General features: G+C 25.9%; 2 protein-coding genes across 2 annotated transcripts; one reads left to right on the top strand and one right to left on the bottom strand.

Moving 5' to 3' along the window:
* Positions 1-387: 387 nt before the first annotated feature.
* Positions 388-11712, bottom strand: LOC129988770 (DNA-directed RNA polymerase III subunit RPC7-like). The gene is made up of 5 exons (XM_056097036.1): positions 11383-11712; positions 7337-7526; positions 4143-4246; positions 3256-3357; positions 388-540 (listed from the first exon to the last, which is right to left on the bottom strand). Exons 1-5 carry the CDS (start codon positions 11491-11493, stop codon positions 454-456), a joined length of 594 nt encoding a protein of 197 aa, XP_055953011.1. The 5' UTR covers positions 11494-11712; the 3' UTR covers positions 388-453.
* Positions 11713-11955: 243 nt separating this feature from the next.
* LOC129989170 (probable small nuclear ribonucleoprotein E) lies at positions 11956-19680 on the top strand. Its single transcript, XM_056097535.1, has 5 exons — positions 11956-12128; positions 13965-13991; positions 16907-16969; positions 17055-17133; positions 19456-19680. The coding sequence occupies exons 1-5, from the start codon at positions 12078-12080 to the stop codon at positions 19530-19532; spliced, it is 297 nt and encodes a 98-aa protein (XP_055953510.1). The 5' UTR covers positions 11956-12077; the 3' UTR covers positions 19533-19680.
* Positions 19681-20439: the final 759 nt, after the last annotated feature.

Genomic DNA, 20439 nt, shown 5'->3' with positions numbered 1-20439 from the left:
TTTTTTATAACCATGCTCTAAACAATTCAAAAGTAAATACACTTACTGACATTATAAATTTTTTTGTTTATATTTAATTCTTCAAATTAAATATAACAAAATATTATATTTAATTCACATAATTCATTATTGACAATCATTCATCTTTTTATTATAAGATTCATATTTTTAATTTAGTTTACAATGTATAGTTTAACTGTTTATTAGCAAAAAAAAAAAAAAAAAACAGAAGTTTTATACATACTTATACAGTTTATTTTGTTAGAGTTAACATCTATGTGTAAACAATAATAGTATACATATGGGCAATATTCTTTAATATAAATTTAAGAAACTTAGTTATTTTTTAAAAAAATCTAATTGTTCTATGAAAATGAAGGAAAAAAATTCTAGATAGCAAAAGTTTATTTACAAAAATATTATGTACAGAAATAAATTAAAGTTTTAATTTTATTATTCATAACCTTCATCCACATTATCATCATCTTCATCCAAATAGGATTCTCCATTATCAAAATAACTCAGAGCATAATCAGTTTCCTGGAAAAAATTGAAATAAATTAGTATAAATATCACAATGAATCATGGTTATAAGCAACTATAATTTCACCTTTGGTTATAAACTTAGTCAAGAATTCTGCAGTAAAATATGCTCATTGTGCACCTCATATTTCTGGACATAGTACTCTCATATCAAATAATAAATTTCATAGTCATTCATAGTTCATGATTTTTTATAATAATTTTTAGATAAGTTTTAAAGTTGATACAAAACTATTTTAAAATATGATTCTTTGAAATATGAACCATGATTCTACTGAAGTTGAATAGAGCACTAACGAGGTATGAAAATTTTTATGCTAAATTCTTTCAGATTTTTTTAATATTTTTAAAAATTAGTTTAAAAAATCAGTAAGACTTAAAAGGTTTCATTGAAATTTGCTAAATAATCACCATTTCAAATATAGCTTATTTTATTAACAGCATTTATATTTATTTTTTAATTAATGTTTTGATTCCCAGGATTGCAATATTCCTTTTAGTATGTAATTTAAGTAATAGAAATTAAGGCATAAAAAGAAGACATGTTAAAGAATCATTACAAGAAAAACAATTTAATTTAATAGTAAAAAAAAGTTATCATTTTTTCAACTAAAAAAACAGAATAACCAAGTCTGTGCCTAGCCTAATTGCTTCCATTATGCAAATATACATTAAGCACTTTTATGCAATTGTGATATTAAGTAAAAATAGCTTATGTTTAACATTTGAAACTTTTACTGACATAAAAATAACATGAACAATAAAAAAAGTATTTCACCTTTTATTTTTTTTAAATACATAACCTATACTCAAAAACACATTAATTGAAAAATTATGCATTCACTTATAAAAAAAAAAGCATTCCAAGTGAAGTGAAATAATATACTAAACACATCTAATAATAAATACACTACTTAAACTATCAGCTTACAATTAGAAACAAATTCATTTACATATGTTAAATATTTGAAAAGATATACAAAGAGAGATGTTATGTAAAAAAGTTGAAAAGTAAATAATATTTTTATTTAATTATTTGTGAACATGTTAAATCTTGATTCACAAACTTTGTTTAACACAATAACACAACACACATATAACAAATATATAAAACTGAAACAATTTTTAATAAAATAATTCAAACATCTGGCAAAAATTAAACTTTACAAATTGAAGTTTTCAGGATTTGTTTTCAGCTAATTGATTTATAAATAAATCTATAGCTAATTTTTGTAAAATATCACTCAATAATTGCAAGATTTGTAGCATCTCTTGATCCATAGAAGATCTCAAGCAACTTTTTAATTATTTTCGATTTGAAAATAATCTATCTGCTTCAGCAGGTTGAGAATAGAATTATTAATAAAATAAGTATTTGGGAAGAAGTGAGAGTTAACTGTTGGCAACAATACACCTTAGAGTTTCAATTAGCAATACAATATTTTCTTCAAAAATTTGCCAAAACATAATTCTATAATTAATAAATTCTATAATATTTACAAGCTTTGATTTTTATCAATCAGTTACTTCTTCCAGTTTTTGATATAAACTGAGAGATCTTGTTCAGAGAGTTTTTTAAAATCAGAAATATTCCAAAAGAATTGAAAAATTTCTCAATGAGAAGATAAAAGATCAAATCTTTCACTTAAAGATGATATCACAGCATTAAAAAAAAAAAAAAAAAATTCGTTCTTTATTTTATATGGGCTGGTCTTCATTTTCACATGAAAATTTTCTTTTGATTTTTTATGAGGTCTTTAAAATTTGTGTCATACCTAAGGAAAAATTAGTTTTCAGCTATCCAGGAACATATTATTGAAACCTTTATCAAATATATATTCTTTCAGCAAGCAATTTAATTTATTACTCATAACTGCAACAATACAGACTACTTGTTTTGATAATTAGAATTACACTGTCATCATAAATATAATGAAAAGTTAAATTTGGTGTTTTTAAAGGATTTGTTCCCCATCCCCATGTGGAATTTAACAGGCAGAGTTTGGCCTATTTTAGACTTGATGCTATTATGAGTTGTTTGTGGTTGCATGTGCTGATAGCACGGGCCTGCAATAACAATTTAACCAGTTATGCACATTCGATATGTAGGCACATCAATCCAAATCCATAGTACAATACATATAATTTCGATAAATATAGTTTTTATCTAATAAAAAATGAAATCTTATTTGCATTATTATGATTTCTTGAAAAATTTACTATGCAGCTATTTATATTCCTTTCAACATATATATGAGGGAATTGAAGAAAATTAAAAAATAAATTCAGCAATTAGCTAGTTAAATTTTTATGTAACAGTATTTTAAAATGCTGCAAATGAATACTGTTTGGAAATAACCTAAGGATGAGCAAATGATGCACAAAATTATGATTAATAGAAGACGTTTTAAATAATGGCCAGAAATATGTGTTTTCTATGCAAAGTAGTTCAAACATTTGAAATTAAGATTGCTAGCCCATTATTGCTTTATGTACAACTCAAACAGTTTCCACTATGATAAGTAAAGCTTTTATCTACTGTTGGAACAAGTTTGAAATTCAAATTATATTACTTCTATATTTAAAAATTTTTATGTCAATCATCATTAATTCAAATTCAAACATTATTGATAGAACAATTTAAAGATAAAAAAATACAGATTTTGTCTTTCAAGGAAGCTAAAGAGAAAATAGCTTCAAAATTAATATCACCTCTTCTACTTCCTCTTCATTTTCTTCCAGACCTTCTTCACCTTCTTCCTCTTTTTCTTCTTCTTCCTCCACATCGCCTGCTTGTTCTTTAGCTTCAAGCACCTATCCAAAAGAAAGAAAAATAACCAATATAAAAATTAAGTCCAAAATAAAAATTAAAGCATTACACATTTAATAATATATAGCTGATGTTTTTAACTAACAAATATAACTTTTTTTAACTATAGGACTATAAATACAGATTTGCAAACTAAACTGATATATATTGGCATCTGCAGGAATCACCAAATAATTCATAGTACAGTATGATTAACATTAATAATAAATGAATTTTAGTTAATTTTTCTTACAAATTAAAAAATACATGATTTATCAATAAATCATGAAATTTCCATGGAAGTTATATTAGTGTGTCACAAAATGTTTTCTTTGTTATCTTATTTACAAAGTCTTTGATGCATAAGTTTTAAAAAATAAAATCACACTGAAATTAATTTATAAAAATGAGAAACGTTTAAATTTGATGTATGATCTAGTTATACTAATAATAACAATAAAGGAATAAGCTATTTTTTTGCAGATATAATAAGTTTTTATTAATAATAGTTTTAAGATAATTAATTATTATAATATTATTATTAGTTAATTATTATACTAACTAATTATTATTAGTTAATTATTATAATATTAATAATAATTTTTTATTTTGTTCTAGTAATGTAGAGATTTCAGCCAGTCATTTTTTTTTAAATATAATTTTTTTTTCCATTTTTCCAGATTAAAAAAATTATTGAAGTAAAAACAGCAAATACTCTTTGCAAATTAGAAAAAAAAAAAAAAAAAAAAAAAAAAAACATATTTATAAATTTAAAAATTTTATCTCTGACCTCCAATTTTTCAACAATAGCAACTTCCTTCTTTTTAGGTTTTACAAGTTTCTTTTTTTTCTTTGGAGGTTGCTCAAATAATTCTTTTGGAAAAAGTTTCTTGTCTAAATGGGAAAGAAAAATGATGTTTTTATAAGTCAAATCTTTATAAATCATGATCATTCATAAAGCAATGTGCCATGTTTTATAACATAATGATTCAAAAATAATTATAATCTTGAAATTAGAGAATTTACTAAAATTCTTAAAACAGAAATAAACAAACATGTATTTTTTAAGCAATTTTTCTTCAAGTAATAAAATTATTATTGAAAGACATCTGAAGAAGCTTGATATTTAGATTATAAATTGAATCAGTATGTTGTTATGAATTTAAAAGTGTTAAACTTTTGATCAGTTTATTATATGTAAATATATCCTTGATATCCTATAATATTTACAGAATATCAAGTGAAAGACAGAACAGGATATCAATACAGACAAAAATGGTTACTTTCTTAGAGCCATAGATAACAAATTTGAAGATGCATTTGATATGCAACTGTTGCCATATAACTATTTACAATTTTCACAAAAACAGCAAGATTAATAAGATCTACGTCAGACAGAGGAAAGATATTTTAAACATAATATGATAATGGACAATGAAATGTTTATATCTTAAAATTTCAAAGATGCAGAAAAAATTCTGCAGAATAATTTTAAGTTAGTCATTTATGGTCACTCCATTACATTCCAAGTAAAACGTAGCACTCCATTTCACACTATTATATATTTTTATAATTCTTAGTGCATGGATATAGTGTTAAACCAAATAAATACTGGCAAAAGTGGAAAGCATGCCATTTCTCTAACTTCTAATTAGCATTTCTACTTCTTGCTCAAATATATTCCATTGACATTGAAACTGTAAATTAGATCTGATTGAATGTTCAATGCAAACTAACATATAACTCTGTGGTGTATTCTGTACACTAAGTTGATATAATGAAACATTGAAAAATTATCACTTCAGTATGCCATTGTTTTGGAAGAACAGAACCTTTAAATGAACATATTTTATAATAATGATATATAAAAATATTTTTTACACTATGATTGATCGAAGAAAAGTGATTATTAAGCTTATTAATCAATTAGCTTATTAATGATTACTAAGCAATTTGACTTCATTCATCAATGAAGATTCAATTTAAATTCTAATCTTATTATATCCTAAAGAATTTTTTAAAAAATGCATTTTTAAATAAGCACCAAATAGGAAAAAATAATTTTGTTGCATAAAATGTGCCAAAATATCTCAAGGTGCTTCAAGAAAGTAACTGGTGCATAGAAGTTTAAGTGGTCAATTTACAACAATCCATGCCAACTTCATTCTAACTCCTTGAAAAATACTTTACTTCAGTACATCACAAGTCCCAACACCTACATATTCCCAAAGTCTCTCTCTTACCACCCATTTTCCATGAGTACCCATTCCTAATGCAATCATTATTGTAGCTGGGCAAATGCAAATGATTGAAAAGCCAAATTCCAGAATAATAATATTAAATACAAAAATATTACTTATTTTTAAATATAACAGACAGACAAAAGTGAAATCTAACAGGTTAAGGTAAATTATAAAAATGAATACAGATAGTAATATAATTTATTCTAACAAAACCTTACAATGCCAAAAATAGTATAATACAATAGCATCAGCAAGATATGGTTATTTTACTAAAATCCACTTCATAGTAAGAAGTTAAAAGTTTCATTGAACTAAAGAGGAGCACTACTATATTTTCACAATAGACAAAAATATTAACTTTAAAGGATAAAAATGTTAAAACTTACATACATATAATTACAAATACTTATTATATAATTCCAAACATGCACATTTATTTTTTTTAATAATAGAAATTGAGCATAATAATAAATTATTGTATAAAAAAATTCGTAGAGCTTCAATAACTTAAAGCTCAAATAATATACTACATAACTTCATTAAACTTCTTCAAACTTAATGAATGAAGATTATATATAAATAGCCTTCCACATGTATTTTGTCCATACAAGAATTAAATACATGAATGATTTAATAATTTGCATACATTAAAACCATTACAGAGAAATTTGAAATGTTAATCTCATTTTGATGGCCTTGCAAAATAGAAAAATTAGTTCCTCCAACCAAAAAAAAAAGGGGGGGGGGAGGAATTATTTTCGAAAGATTTATTATTTTGGATATTTTACTGTTACTAGTATATAAAAGGATCCATCTTATGAAAAAAATTTTTAAAAAATATTCTCTTATAAGAACCGTATTAGATAAATATTTGAATTGCCAGTTTTCATAAAATACACTAATGTTTTTAAACTGTTATTAATAAATACTAATTATTTTTTATATATAAAGGTATTTAAAACTCATTTCAGCAGAACTTTTTAAAATCTGATTATATATATATATTTCAAGAAATAAAATTTATTTAAGAATTCAGAATTATTACTATACATCTATTTAACTGAATGAAATATTTAATCTATGACTTCCAAGTAAAAAAAAAAAAAAAACATTAAAACAAATATGATAAAAGTAAGTGAATTAAAAATTTAAATGTGCTAAAATATGGCATAATCTTAAGTCAAACTTTAAAAGAAATAGGAATAATTTCAATAATCAACGTTTTAAAAAAAATTACTTAAATGGTCATTAAAAGGAAAGTTAAACAACAAAATAAAAATATCCAAAGAAACTTAGAAGAACTCAGCACTGGTAAAAATATACCAACAACAGCATCATTAAATTGTAAAATAGGCTTGGTTTTTATTTATTATAGTGTATTCAAATCAATTTTGAAAACTAGTTAAAAATTAAAGAAATAAATGTAAAGATATGCAATTGACATCACTGGAAAGTTTTTAAATTTTAAGATGGTGTAAAAATATTTTTTGTGGGATAATATGTTCTGAAGTTATAGTTGATAAAATATAAAACATTTCATTTTTCACTTCCATTAAGGATAGAGCAATTTTTAAAACTGCAGTTAATTCTTCATAATACTAAAGAATGTGTACAAAATTTCCTACAAATCTGACAAGTGGTGTAAAACTATACATGATACAAATGTAAATAGACTTCAAGTTTAATACATATAAATAATAATAATATGCAAGAGAGATATTTAAAAAATCATAAAATTTACCCCAAGCAACTTGATCAGCAGCATGAATTTGTTGGTATTTATCAGTATATCGTTCAATGTCTTTCTTCATACACACAGGTGGGACATAATATCCAGATTCTTTGAAAGAGCTTCTTATTTCTTGTTTCAATGTCAGTGTGTAAAGAATTTTCTTTCCCGTTAGCAATGGAATTGGTTTAAATTGCAATGGCTAAAAAAATAAAATAAAGATATTATAATTAAACTACTTTAAGGTTTAATAAAATTTTACAAAAACTTATTTGTAATTATTTTGCTTTAAAAGTACAATATAAATACAGAAATTGATATTTACAATAAAAATTAAAATTAGTAGAAACAATTTTTTTTTTTTTTTTCATATTATGTAAGAATATATATTTTAATAGACACATTCATTTAAGCATGAAATTCATTATCATTTTATGCAAATTCATCCAATTTATTTAAAAAAATCATCATAATTTATGATAAAATTTTACAAGTGATCCTTGAATTTAAATTTGTTTCTCCAAAATAACATTACCATCAACCATATCATTAATTAACCATTCAAATCTATATTTCCTGCTTCAAAAATATATCTGAACATATATTTAATAGTTAAACATGGACATTTCCAAAATGTCAGCATTCCTGTTGTTACTTTTTAATATCAGCTGCCTCTAACCCCTTACCTGCCAAGGATAACTTGCAAGATTTGGTCCCCAGGGCCACATATACATAAACGTATATAGCTGCAAGACATATATATACGCCCGCAGCAGGCAAGGAGTTAAGAAACAACTTATTAAAATGGATTTTTTCAAAATAAAAATAGAGTGAGTACTATTGAAAATATTTTATATCTTAGAGGGATTTTGCTTACAAATTTAATTTTAAAAAATTGAACATACCATAACAAGAACATCCGATTTTAAGTTAAAAGAAGTATAAAAAATTGGAATACATCAAACTATGCAATATAGAAAACAAACATGCTTAAAAATGAACAAACTATAAAAGTTCCCATTATTACTGAATTTCAAAGGTTCAATATTAACTATTAAATATTTCAAAATGAATAAATAAAAAAATTGTATAAACATATTCCAATGAAAACTTATTTTAATTTGAAACTGTATTTAATATGCAAAAATTAACAATTACAATTATATGTTGGTTTTTAATATTGGATAAAATAGGCCTTACTTTTGTAACAATATTCAAAAGTATTGCTCAAATTATATTAAAAAAAATTATAAAAATATAAAAACTAAGACTAACTTTGTGTAATAATTTATCTAACATTTTTAGAATAGCAATTCTTTAAATTTTAAAATCTAGGGATAAAATCTAGTTTTAGCATAACAGGATTTAAAATCTAGTTATAGTATACCAAGCTATATATATAAAAACAACAACAAAATTTCATCTAAAATTTTTTTTAAAAAAAAATTACTTAAAAATGCACAAGATTATCCTTTAAAATATGTTAATACTGAATATGGAAATTCTAGATTTAGCTGTTAGTTCTGCAAAGCATCAACTGAAATTTTATTTTCTTGGATATTAACTTCAATAATTTTTCAAATATATTGCAGATTAAAATATCAAATTTAATTAATTAGAAATAATTAACTTTCACTTATTCCAATCATTTATGTGTCACTAGATTGGTAACATTACTACCATTTATTTATAGAATATATGACTTTATAATTACCACAGATAAACTATCTAAAATAACAGCTTGACAGAGGAAGAAGGGGGGGAGCCTTGACCTGCATGCTAACCCCAGCAAAGATGTAATATTTTTTTAATCCCTTACATCGCATTATTTTAAAAAAATTGAAGCTACACATCATTATTTTATTATTCAGATCAGGATCATAAAACAAGCATTTTAGGAAGATTTAATCTAACATAAGAGGTATTATTTAATAAGAAGTATGCATTTTTAGAATTTTTTGTTAGGTTATGACCTTAACTTTTACTCTGCCTCATTATTAGGTGAAATAAACGATTCCTGATACACACACAAAATGAAGCTTTCCATACTCGAGAATGAATAATATCCTAACAATTTTTTTCCAAAATTGGTATTCAAAGAATATTAACATAGGCAAAGTAACTATCATAACATATAGTTATTATATAGCATCGCTACTTTTATCATTATACTGAAATGCTGCCTATTATTGAAGTTGAATATTTACCCTTAAATTAGTCAAGAATTGATTTATTCCATCTGACAAGAGTAAAATCAAAATAAAATTTAACCTGCACATGAGCATGGAAAAATGAACGGGTGAACCATAGTTTGGCGCACTTTTAAAAAATCACCAACTCGTCAATCACAAACTTGCGCCGTGTTTTTTGGAGGAGTCCTAGACTAGAGAAAACGGACTAATGAGGGTGAATCATAGTTTAAAGCCCTTCAAAGTTGGCAATAACATGCCAAAGCTGGCAACCAATGTTTTCTCTAGTCTAGGACTCCTCCGAAAAACACATTGCAAGCTCATGATTGGCATGTTGGCAATTTTTGAAAAGTGTGCCAAGCAGAGGGATTAAACTATGATCGCACCAAATTAAATTTTTATTGTGTCACCACTGTGTAGGTAAAAAACTCAAATTAAAAGCATAAGTTAGCGATCATTATATTAACATTCCTTGATCAGTTCGAATGAGACAACAATATTATAAATAAATATCTGAAACAATAGTAAATTGAAACATTTACAAAATGAAAAGATTGCATTAAATGAGCATACATATAATTAAAGGTTCAGTTATGCAAAAATAACATGAAAGAAAATGTAATAGTGTCATATATACATTGAAATATACATAGTATCAAGAGTTTATACTTGAATAAGCATATAATAACATCATGAAATAATATTAATTTTTCTATAAATAGAGTAGAAAGGTATGTTTAATATATTATTTATTAAGATAAAAAATTGAATTAATTCATTTCCATTATAAGCCTTTTAGTAAATTTGCATAATATTTGCCTCAATTCTAATCATTGGTAATTCATCCACATATATGGAATTGGGAAATTCAATATCATCATTAAATAAAAATACTGACTTGATTTTATAAAGTCAAACTCAATCCATACATGTTGATATTGATAACTTCGTCATTTTGAGATAAATACTTCTTTAATTCCTGTATTTGGTTGTGTAAAGAATGGGACGATTTAGTTCACTTAAAAGAAAAATGTGCGAGCAGTTCTGAGGATATAAACACCTTCTGGTATCTTGGAACTGTTAATAGATAAGGTTTAATACTATATATTCTTATTCATAGCTGCTATACAAAATAATGCTTTTAATAAGATTGGAATGTTATTTCTATATGCAAGTCAGCTGGAAGGCTCAAAGATGTGAGGGATATTACTCAACACTGCAAGCCTAGATATCTTTTTTCAATGCAGCTCAACTTGCAGAAGAATTATTGATAGGGTTCCTATCACATGAAAATCTTTATGACTTTTTAGAATACATTTGAGGGAATACTCAATCATAACATTGCTTATGGATATGATGTTGATCTTATTTGACTTTTTTTTAATATGTAATTGATTAAAACTCAATGTAAAAGCTTATGTTAACGCTTAATATATTACCACTGCTTAAACAATTCACCTTTGCAAACATTTCTGGTAGCATTAATGGATCCATAAATACAATATACTGCACACACATAAGGTAAAATAAAATATTTAAAAAATAAAATGAAATTGAATTGTTAAGTGAAAATTTGATTATAATCTAGATATTGACACAAAAATAAGCTTTATTCAACAAATTTATAACATAATGAAAAAAAATTCTGTAAGTAGTTTATGTGATAAATAAGTAACTTCACACTTAAACTATCAAGTTAATACTGATGTGACAATACTCTCTATATTTTTGAATGATTTATATTATTTTAATCGTGAATTTAAGTAGGAAGTACTCATATATTAAAAGTTTGGCGTAATATTTTTATTTAAAAAATTGCTATTATAATGATAGAAAATTAATAAACCAGGAATTATTAAAAAGAATTACTGGGTAAATTGGAGGTGGCTGATTTAAAGGAGGTAAAATATCATCCGAATTGAAGCCTGTTCTTCGAAAGGGTATGGATCCTCGTCCGCGACCACGTCCTCTTCCTCCCATCTCTGCCTATGCACTAAGAAGATTCAGGTTTTATTCCTTAAAATTTATTTTAAAGGCAGAATTCCACCGCCACATAAAGAAGGAAGGAAGGAATGGAGGTTTGTTTTCTGGCGTTTATTCCTAAATGAGTTCTTAGCTTGTGCCGGGTAAACATAAACAAAACACGAATATCACAAAACATAAAGAACACATTTTCTTCACGTGTATGCGGTTTGTTTTTGTTCTGTAACTTCAGTTCACTTCATGCGTTGATTGTTTTTTAGAGTTTAAATATCCTTTTTTTATTTAATTTCATTACCCTACAAATATATAAAGAGAAACAGAAAGGAAAAATCTAAGGAAAGTAGTGTGATTGTTCTTATATTAAAAATAGAAATTATTACGTCCTTAATTTTAATTTTAAAAAATCCAAATTTTAATGAGGCAAACAATGTATTGACAATTGGCAACAGTGTTGACACGGTAGTTTAACCGGTGTAAAAAGCAGTCATTGCCTATTGTTATTGTTACAGGTTTTGCTGAATTATTAGCATTTTAAAAGTTTAATAATTTTCTTATTTGCGATTTTCATTTATAATATCAAGATGTCGTATAAAACAGGACAGAAGGTCCAAAAAGTTATGGTCCAGCCTATTGTATCCTTTTATGTATTAATGTTACATTTTATTATGTTAGGCTTAATTTGTTTTTAGAAATATTGTGAATTGTTTTTGTAAAAATCTTATTTCAATATTATTTTTAATATATTTTAAATCATTAAAAATTGTCCTTATAACATTTTACATTATGGTGATAAGTTATGATCTTTTAGAATAAAAGTGTCATCTGTTTCGTTTTATATTATATCGTTTGCTAAATTTTCGATTAATAATTTGAATTGTATATCATGAATGTTAATTTTAATTTTTATGATTCATAATTTTATTTTATTCCATATGTTTCATGATTTTCTTTCCTCTATTAGAGAATTACCAATTTTATTGAACATTACTTCTCTTTATTAGCCTGTCAACTAACGTATTGGGTCTTTTTGACCCCATCCTTTCCCTTTTGTTTAGGAATTTATAAAAGTTTACATTTGTTTCTTCCCATACTTTTATGAGTGAGCTAGAAAACGATTAGAACAGGAATCAGTGTAGCAGTGCGTTTCATTTTTTTATTTAAGAGTTGGGGTAAAATTGATTCCTTCGTATACTAACCAACGTTTTAGATTGCTTTTTTAATGTTTTTGTTATGATAGCATACGCTAATGTTCTAAAAATGAGTGTGTGAGCTGACGGGTCATTGCATATTTCATCAATAGTTTTTTTTTTTTTTTCAATATGTTATACATGCCTCTATAACTTTATTATTACTTTTTTCACTTTATGTGTAGTAATCCATCAAAGTGTGAGAACAAGTTTCCTCAACTTTATAAAATTATATTTTTTGTTAAATTTTTATGATTAAATCTAATTCTGGAAATAAAATTAAGCCTACCTGTTCTTGAAAACGTAAATGCTGTTTGCCGTTGGGGGTGGGGGGTTCAGATTTAAATGTGTACATGTGATCCATACTACTACATATTTGAAAGTATTTCAAACTTCTGTTTTGAGTGGGAAGAACTGCCTTAGGGAATAGAAAACAAACCAACAAAATAAAAGTTATAGGGAAAATACATTTAAAGTGTGTAAAAGCATAAAATGAAAATTTTTAATACTTGTAGAACTCAATATTTTTAATGTTTCTTCTTCCCTCCCCCCCAGCTTATAAATGTGCTGAAATATCATTTTAATTCTATATGATTAAATTAGTATTTCAAATTCAAAATAATGTTTGTACACTATATATAATTGGTTGAAATAGTGACAGGTTATCAATAAAAATTAAAACTTATAAAAATAAAAATATCATTTAAAATTAATATTTTTATAATGCTTGAACAAAGATATTTATGCAAATTAATGATAATAGAAATAAACCTAAGTTAAAAATCTATTTCTTCCTCTTTAGAATTGAAATTAGTTGAGGACCTGGTTGGATGGTAGTTTGCATCTTGAAATGCTTTTTGTAGTTTTAAGGATGAGTATTAATTACTAATGTAAACTCAGAAAGGGTGGAAAACATTAATAAAATTGATTTCTGAAAGTTGAAATTAATTACAATTTCTCTAAGAATTGATTTATTCAAAAATAATTTAAGGAATTGAATTTAAGAATAGAGAAATGCTTCAAAATGTAAACAAAAGTAATCATGCTCCCTCAGCAATAAAATTTTGAGATTGGCTGCATTTAGACCTTTAAAACTATATAAAGGTCAGATTAATGTTTGGACAGCCAAACTTCCTAACCATTTGGACCATTATCCCCTCACCATTCTGTTATTTTTATTTATGTGTATTTTTGCATAAATATTATATTGACAAATTAAATTTTGATGATTTTTACCATTTTTATCTTTCTTAAATGCATATCCTTAACTTCACATTTCAGAACCTTATTTTTAGGTTTTTACAAAATGTAAGTAGATAATTTTTTTGTTTTTATTTAATTATATAATATTGTGTGTGATTAGATTAAATTATCTTTTATAACATAAATATTTCATATACGCCAAAAGTATTTTTTGAATCTTTTTATCTTGTGTTTTTGCTATAACATGAATTTTAATATAAGGAATTTTTACTATTTAAAAAAAAAGTAAAATCTTTATCAGACTTAAAATTTTCTCGGTAAAAGTGAATTTTAGTGTGCCCCTTGCTGCACCAACAATGCCAAGTCACCAATAAAGATGGCGGACAAAATAAACAAATACTTCTGCGGACCAGTTATGGTTACCAATTTCCGCCATATAATTAGGACTTTTTACTGAAAAGTTTTTTTTTTTTTTTTTTTTTTTTTTTTTTTCAGACTGTCTGGTGCCGTCTAAAGATGCCGAAGGCACCGGGCAGAATTAAAAAAAAAAAAAAAAAAAAAAATCTTACGGCTTTGCTAGCAGTGGGAGAGGGAACCTAGTAGTTTCGCTAGCATGTTAATCATAAGGACTGTGAGGATAACAGAAACAGTACGTAACCAAAAGAATTGAAAGAACAGGGAAAGAAGCAATCGGAACATTCTCCATACAAAATTTCAAACAAACATCCTTTTCCCAACTTCATCGGCTTGTAAAAAATATATTCCACTCACCCTTCATCCATTCTGCGGATTTGATATCAAACCATTCTCAATATAAAATTTCAAACAAGCATCCTTTCCTAACTTATCAACTCGAAAATATATATATATATACATACATACTTAACTGGCCCTTCATCCATTCTACAGGTTCGAAATACTGCCGACATAACAAATTATAAAGGGAACCAACCGTTAGAACACTAAAAGAATTATGAGAACTGCGAAGAATTCTATTGCAGCTGTCTTTTGAACTGAGAATGCAGACAATTTTTTAAAGTGCATTTTGACAGTTAAAAATTGTAAAAGAATAAATATTTTCTGTTTGTATTCACATTATAAAAAAAAGAAGAAAGTAACTTTTAATTATAAGCTTAACTTTATTTAATAAACTTTTAATTATAATAAAGAACAAAATTAAAATCTTTAATCAATATTTTTTTAACATTTTTCATAATATAGTTGTAATTCATGTACAACTCAACCATTGTAAAAAGTAGTTAACAAAACAGCATTAGGGTTGCTAGAAGAGCGTTCCAATGGTTTGCCATATTGGCGACAAACTCGGGGACACACTATTCTTCACTTTATCCATTTTCTCTAGTTGCATTAAAATGTAATAATTTTATTATTAAAATATATTGTACTAATATATGTGCTATAATATGTATATATGTTTAATTTGAATTACAGAAAATTCATTTATTAAACATATTAATTTTTGAATTTCATTAATGACCCAGATAATTGCTACATATAATTGTAAAATTCTTAAAAATTGATATAAATGTAGTTTTAAAAAGTTACGGTTAAACATTCTATTATTGTTTAGTTTTAGTTTTTTTTCTTCTTTCTGACACAACTTTGACAATTAGTTTGAATAAAATATTTTTTAGAATGTATTGAGGGGGGGGTTAAATTCCACTCTACTGAAGATATACAAAGTATTAATTTTCCTTGGATTGCATTGGATCAAATCCACTATAGATGCCTTTTAAGATGAAATGTAGAACCTGCTTCAAAATTCATTTTTTTTCTATTGGAATTCAGCATAAGAGGTACAAAACATCCCATTCTGTCTACCCTCATGTTGTATTATTCAATTCAATGAACATATAATTTATAATTAGAAAATTTCTCATTATTTATGTTATGATGAGGACAAATGAATTCAAGAACCTTTTGCTTATTAAAAATATGCATACTTTCTAAAATAGATACCTTAGTGATTTTGTCAAGAGTGCCTCAGAAATGTTTTGTAATTCTGAATGTAATTGTAGTTAACTAATTATGTATCTGTTTTCAAACATTTTTGTAAAGTGACTATATATGTTTCAATATATCTCAAAAAGACAAAGGGGGGGGGGGAATTAGTCCCATGAAACTTTTTAAAAAATTCTGTTGTAAACTGCTTAAAACATTGTTAATATTTATGCAGAAAGCCAAAAATATTGGAATCTGTGGTAATTATCTTTTATGTTATCAGAGCAACTTTCACCACTGCTCAGATTTCAAACAGATGGCTTTTGGTTGTAATTTTTCACCTTTTGAATGTTGTTACTATTAATTCCTCCAAGCTTCTGCCATTTTCAAGAAGATCCTATGTAGAATTGGATAAAGAATGTTAAAAAATGAGCCCTTTCAAGAATCCTGTCATATATAAACCATTAAAAGAAGGCTGCTGAATGTTGCAATACAAATCTAAGAAACAAAATATTTTATGTAAATGTTCTTACCTGTAACTTTTCATAATATGGGGCAACGAAACAACAACAACAAAAAAAAAAATGGAGAGAATCTGTTTGCATGATGCATTTGTATGCTTGTAATGCAAAACATAAATACATTAATTAAATTTCACTCATTTAAAAATTTATTTTTGTATTGTTAGAACTGTTTGTATTAGTAATTTAAAACAGATTTAGTTTAAAGTTAGTAGATTTTGTTTATTTGATGAAGTAATGAAGGGAAGTCGATTTATTTTTAGTATTTCATTTCGTATTGCTGATAATAATTGAAAATGAAATTTTTACTTCAAAAAATGATATTTAGATTACAGTGTCTAATTGCTAAAAAAATTAAGTTCATATGTTTATAAACTTTTTAATTATTAAAATGATTTGTTTACAATTGGCATGTGATTTAAGTTTTTCTACTTAAATTTTTCTTTAAAATGTAACAGTATCTGAAATTTTCAAAAATCCTTTTAAAATTTTTGCCTGTAATCATTATCTAATTTTTTTATAAAAACATTTTTTCAGAAATCGAAGATTCAGGTGTGGCTATATGAAAATGTCACAACTAGGATTGAAGGACATATAATTGTAAGATAATTACTTTAAAATTAACTTTTTTTTTCACTTTACAGTTAATTAGTTTATTGCTCCAATTTTTGTTTTTACCCTGTAGGGGTTTGATGAATATATGAACCTAGTCTTGGATGATGCAGAAGAAATTGTCATGAAAACTCAAGAAAGGAAGATGTTGGGCAAGTATTTTATGCAATCAATTCTTTTGAAGGGGAAAAAATTAGATCCCCCCCCCTCCTTTTCTTTTTACATTACAGCAGTTGTGCCAACTAAATGTTTCTTATAACTTGATAAGTACCAAATGGGTAATAGGTTTAAGGCAGTGCTACAACAGGTTAACAACATTTTGCTAGCTTATAGACTTTTTGATAAAATATTGTTAATTCCATGATATAAAATTATTTTTGTGTAATTTACTACTATTGAGAAAATGTTGATTGATTTTGTTCTTTTGGAGAGTAGCGAATGCACAATAACTCTTCCAACAGCATCGAAAGGGACTAGTTTAAAGTCTTGGTTTCTCATTTGGGGAAGCATTATGCTTGGTTGCTGTAACAACCCTTGCATCTTTGATGGAGATTCAGTAACAGGATTCTTCTTTAAGTGCATCTCTTTTTTAGAGGTGCTGTGAGTCTACAGTTCCTTTTCATTGACGTCAAGGTGCTGTCTCATCTCACCATAGCTATTGAAAAGTTGTTGGACAGAGAGGATGTTTAATGCTTGGATAGGTTGGTAAGGGCTCCAGATCTAAATCTATTCGAGCATGTGGGGTTACTTTCTAGGGAGACGCTTGGCAGCACATATCACTAATAACGGTTCATGGGCTCAGATTGGCAGTGCAAGAAGAGTGAGCTGCTATGCCTCAACAACTCATTGATAATCTTTCATACTCAGCATGTGAAACCTGCATAGCAATGAGGGGATATCGTCCCCTAACAAAGGCTGGATGTTTATTACTGGATACTTGTCATCTGAATGTTTCGATCTTCAGCCGCATTTTGCTCCATGCTACTTTTTCAATACAGCTCCTTTTTATCCTTTTGATTTCTTTTTGTAGGTTCGGCTTTTATTACTCATGTTTGTATTTCTATAGGAACTTATGGTATTATTTGTTTTGTAACTTACACAATGTTGTATTGAAGAAAATGATCTCATCCTCAATTTTTTGCTCACTTTTGTATTGAACTTGCAAACTGTTCAATTATAAACTATTTATATAAAATGCTTATGTGGATGCAAAAAGTTATAGTGCATACATTCTATTCTTTAATGTTTTTAGTAACTATAAGCATCTTTAAAAAAAAAAACTGCCGAAATTTAGTGACGTTGAAGTGAAGTCCTGTCAAATGAATTTAAGTTTTTTTAATCTAAAGTGTGATTATCACTTTAATTAGTAACAAGCTTAAAATTTTAAAATAAAAACAATTGCAAAGACATATATTTTTTTTAAGTATAAAAAGCTGTTGTTTTACCTTCATCTTTATATTTCGAGCTTGTTTCAGGAAATATATTAACAAATTATTTAATATAATGCATTCAGTTTTTTAAAAAATAACACCATTAGGCGCTAATTGTTCATGGATATTATTTAAAGCCATGAGATTTACAATAATAAAGAGAAAATGGTCTTAATTAGATAATTTGAGTCAGAAAAATCAAACCAAAATCCATGTTTTTATTAACAGTACTGTCATTTTAGTATGGCATGGTATTTAAAAGAAGCAAGAGTCATTGCATATAGTAATCCATCATGATTAATAAGGGGGAATTAGTATCCAGTAGAAATTCTTAATTCAAAATTTCTAATTTTTATCCTTCTCTGTTGTAGCACTAGAATAAATTGGTTGTCTTGCAAATAATGCTCATTTTCTTTATTCAGAATTGTTTTGAAACTTTTGATGCTCTTTTAATATTTGAACAACTTCAAATATGAATACGGGATATTCATTTTCACTGTGTATTATCTTTCATTTGTGAAAGGATATGCTAATAATGATGAATGTTTCAAAAAATTAAAATAATTAAAATTACAGTATAAAATTATAAGTTGTGTGAAATATGCTTATAAAATTCAAAATAAATTGCAATAAAGCATTAATTGTATATAATAATCATGAATTGTGTTCATTAGATTTCCTTGCATTCAATTGCTTGGCTTATTTTGAAATTGAATTTCAGAGCTGAATTTATTTTAGTCTGCCGTTTTGTCTGATGAGATGAGGGATTGAACTGTTTAGAAATATCTCTATATTTTAAGACTTAAACTTTGTCAAGCCTTCATATCTCACTATTCTAAAAAAGCATTTAGCACTGAATTGGATTGCCAAGTAGAAATGATAGCAACAGTAATTGAATTAATTTTTCATAATCATTTCGTAAAGTTGAGAATTTTGCCTTTGAATATATTTTTATTAAAATTTTTGAATCAATTGTTTAGATGGATCAATAAATGATAAGTTATAAATGTTAAATTCTTCTATATTGATAATATTTTTTTATAGGTCGTGTTCTACTGAAAGGTGAAAATATTACCTTGCTCATGAATACTGAGAAACCCAAGCCTTCAACATCTGGATAAATTTCTATGTTCAAAGCATTGTACATTTGATAATCATGTCCTCCTTCACTTCAAATCATCATCTGGATAAATTTTGATTTGTTCATTGTTTTTTGTCAATTGTGCATATCATTATAATTTTTCAAATAAAAATTTCATCATTAAATAAGTATCATTATTTTTGGAATTTATATTCTAAAAAATCTGAATTCCTTAAAGTTAATTTTAATTTCTGATACAGTTTTGCTATTTTTTAAAAGTCAGCATAACAACTCTTAAATTAGGTTCCATTGTGCATTCTAATGAATTTTTTTTCAAGATCAATGATTGAAAAAGTAAAACCATCTTAATTTAAGCCATTTAAAATCTGCAAATCCTTTTAATTTTTATTTTATTATTGAAAATAGCATCTATTTGGGATATTGAATCTTTTTTCATCTGTATTATTTATTCAAAGTTTCATCAGCTTAGAAGAGAGGATTATCTAAGATTTGCAGAGAAGTCGGTTATGTTTGGTGACCAGTTTGTTTACTCAGATTGTTGATTTTTTTAAAAAATTGTATAATAATTAGTATAGAATGTATTTTTAAAAGAATTTCTTGTTATTTGATATGATTGAAAAATGTAAATTCAATTGAATTTTTTAGCTAATTCTTTTATTATCTAAAAAATACATTTATTGCAAAGTAAAGATCCTACTCTGCAGTTACTGATTGGCAAAGACACATGATTGTATACTTTGATGGGTGAGTTTGAATTCTGTCGAAACATTATAGTGTATCAAAGTCTTAAGACCATTTTTGTAAGATAAATGATTTGAAAGATTTCAATTTCCTGTGGAAAGAAATAATAATTGCCTGTATCTGGTGATAGTTAAATTTATTTATCTTCTATTTTCTTGACTGAATAGATTTTTTGAATTTGACGA

This window comes from Argiope bruennichi, chromosome 10, assembly GCF_947563725.1.
Source record: "Argiope bruennichi chromosome 10, qqArgBrue1.1, whole genome shotgun sequence".
NCBI lineage: Eukaryota > Metazoa > Arthropoda > Arachnida > Araneae > Araneidae > Argiope > Argiope bruennichi.
This window is presented reverse-complemented; position numbering and strand designations above follow the sequence as displayed.

Coding starts and splice junctions, on each gene's coding strand:
- LOC129988770 (XM_056097036.1), bottom strand. CDS start 11,493: ATGGGAGGAAGAGGACGTGGTCGCGGACGAGGATCCATACCCTTTCGA. Junction 7,527..11,382: donor AGCCACCTCCAATTTACCCA/GTAATTCTTTTT, acceptor TTATTTTTTTAG/CCATTGCAATTTAAACCAAT. Junction 3,358..4,142: donor CTATTGTTGAAAAATTGGAG/GTCAGAGATAAA, acceptor TCTTTTGGATAG/GTGCTTGAAGCTAAAGAACA.
- LOC129989170 (XM_056097535.1), top strand. CDS start 12,078: ATGTCGTATAAAACAGGACAGAAGGTCCAAAAAGTTATGGTCCAGCCT. Junction 12,129..13,964: donor AAGTTATGGTCCAGCCTATT/GTATCCTTTTAT, acceptor TTCACATTTCAG/AACCTTATTTTTAGGTTTTT. Junction 17,134..19,455: donor TCAAGAAAGGAAGATGTTGG/GCAAGTATTTTA, acceptor ATTTTTTTATAG/GTCGTGTTCTACTGAAAGGT.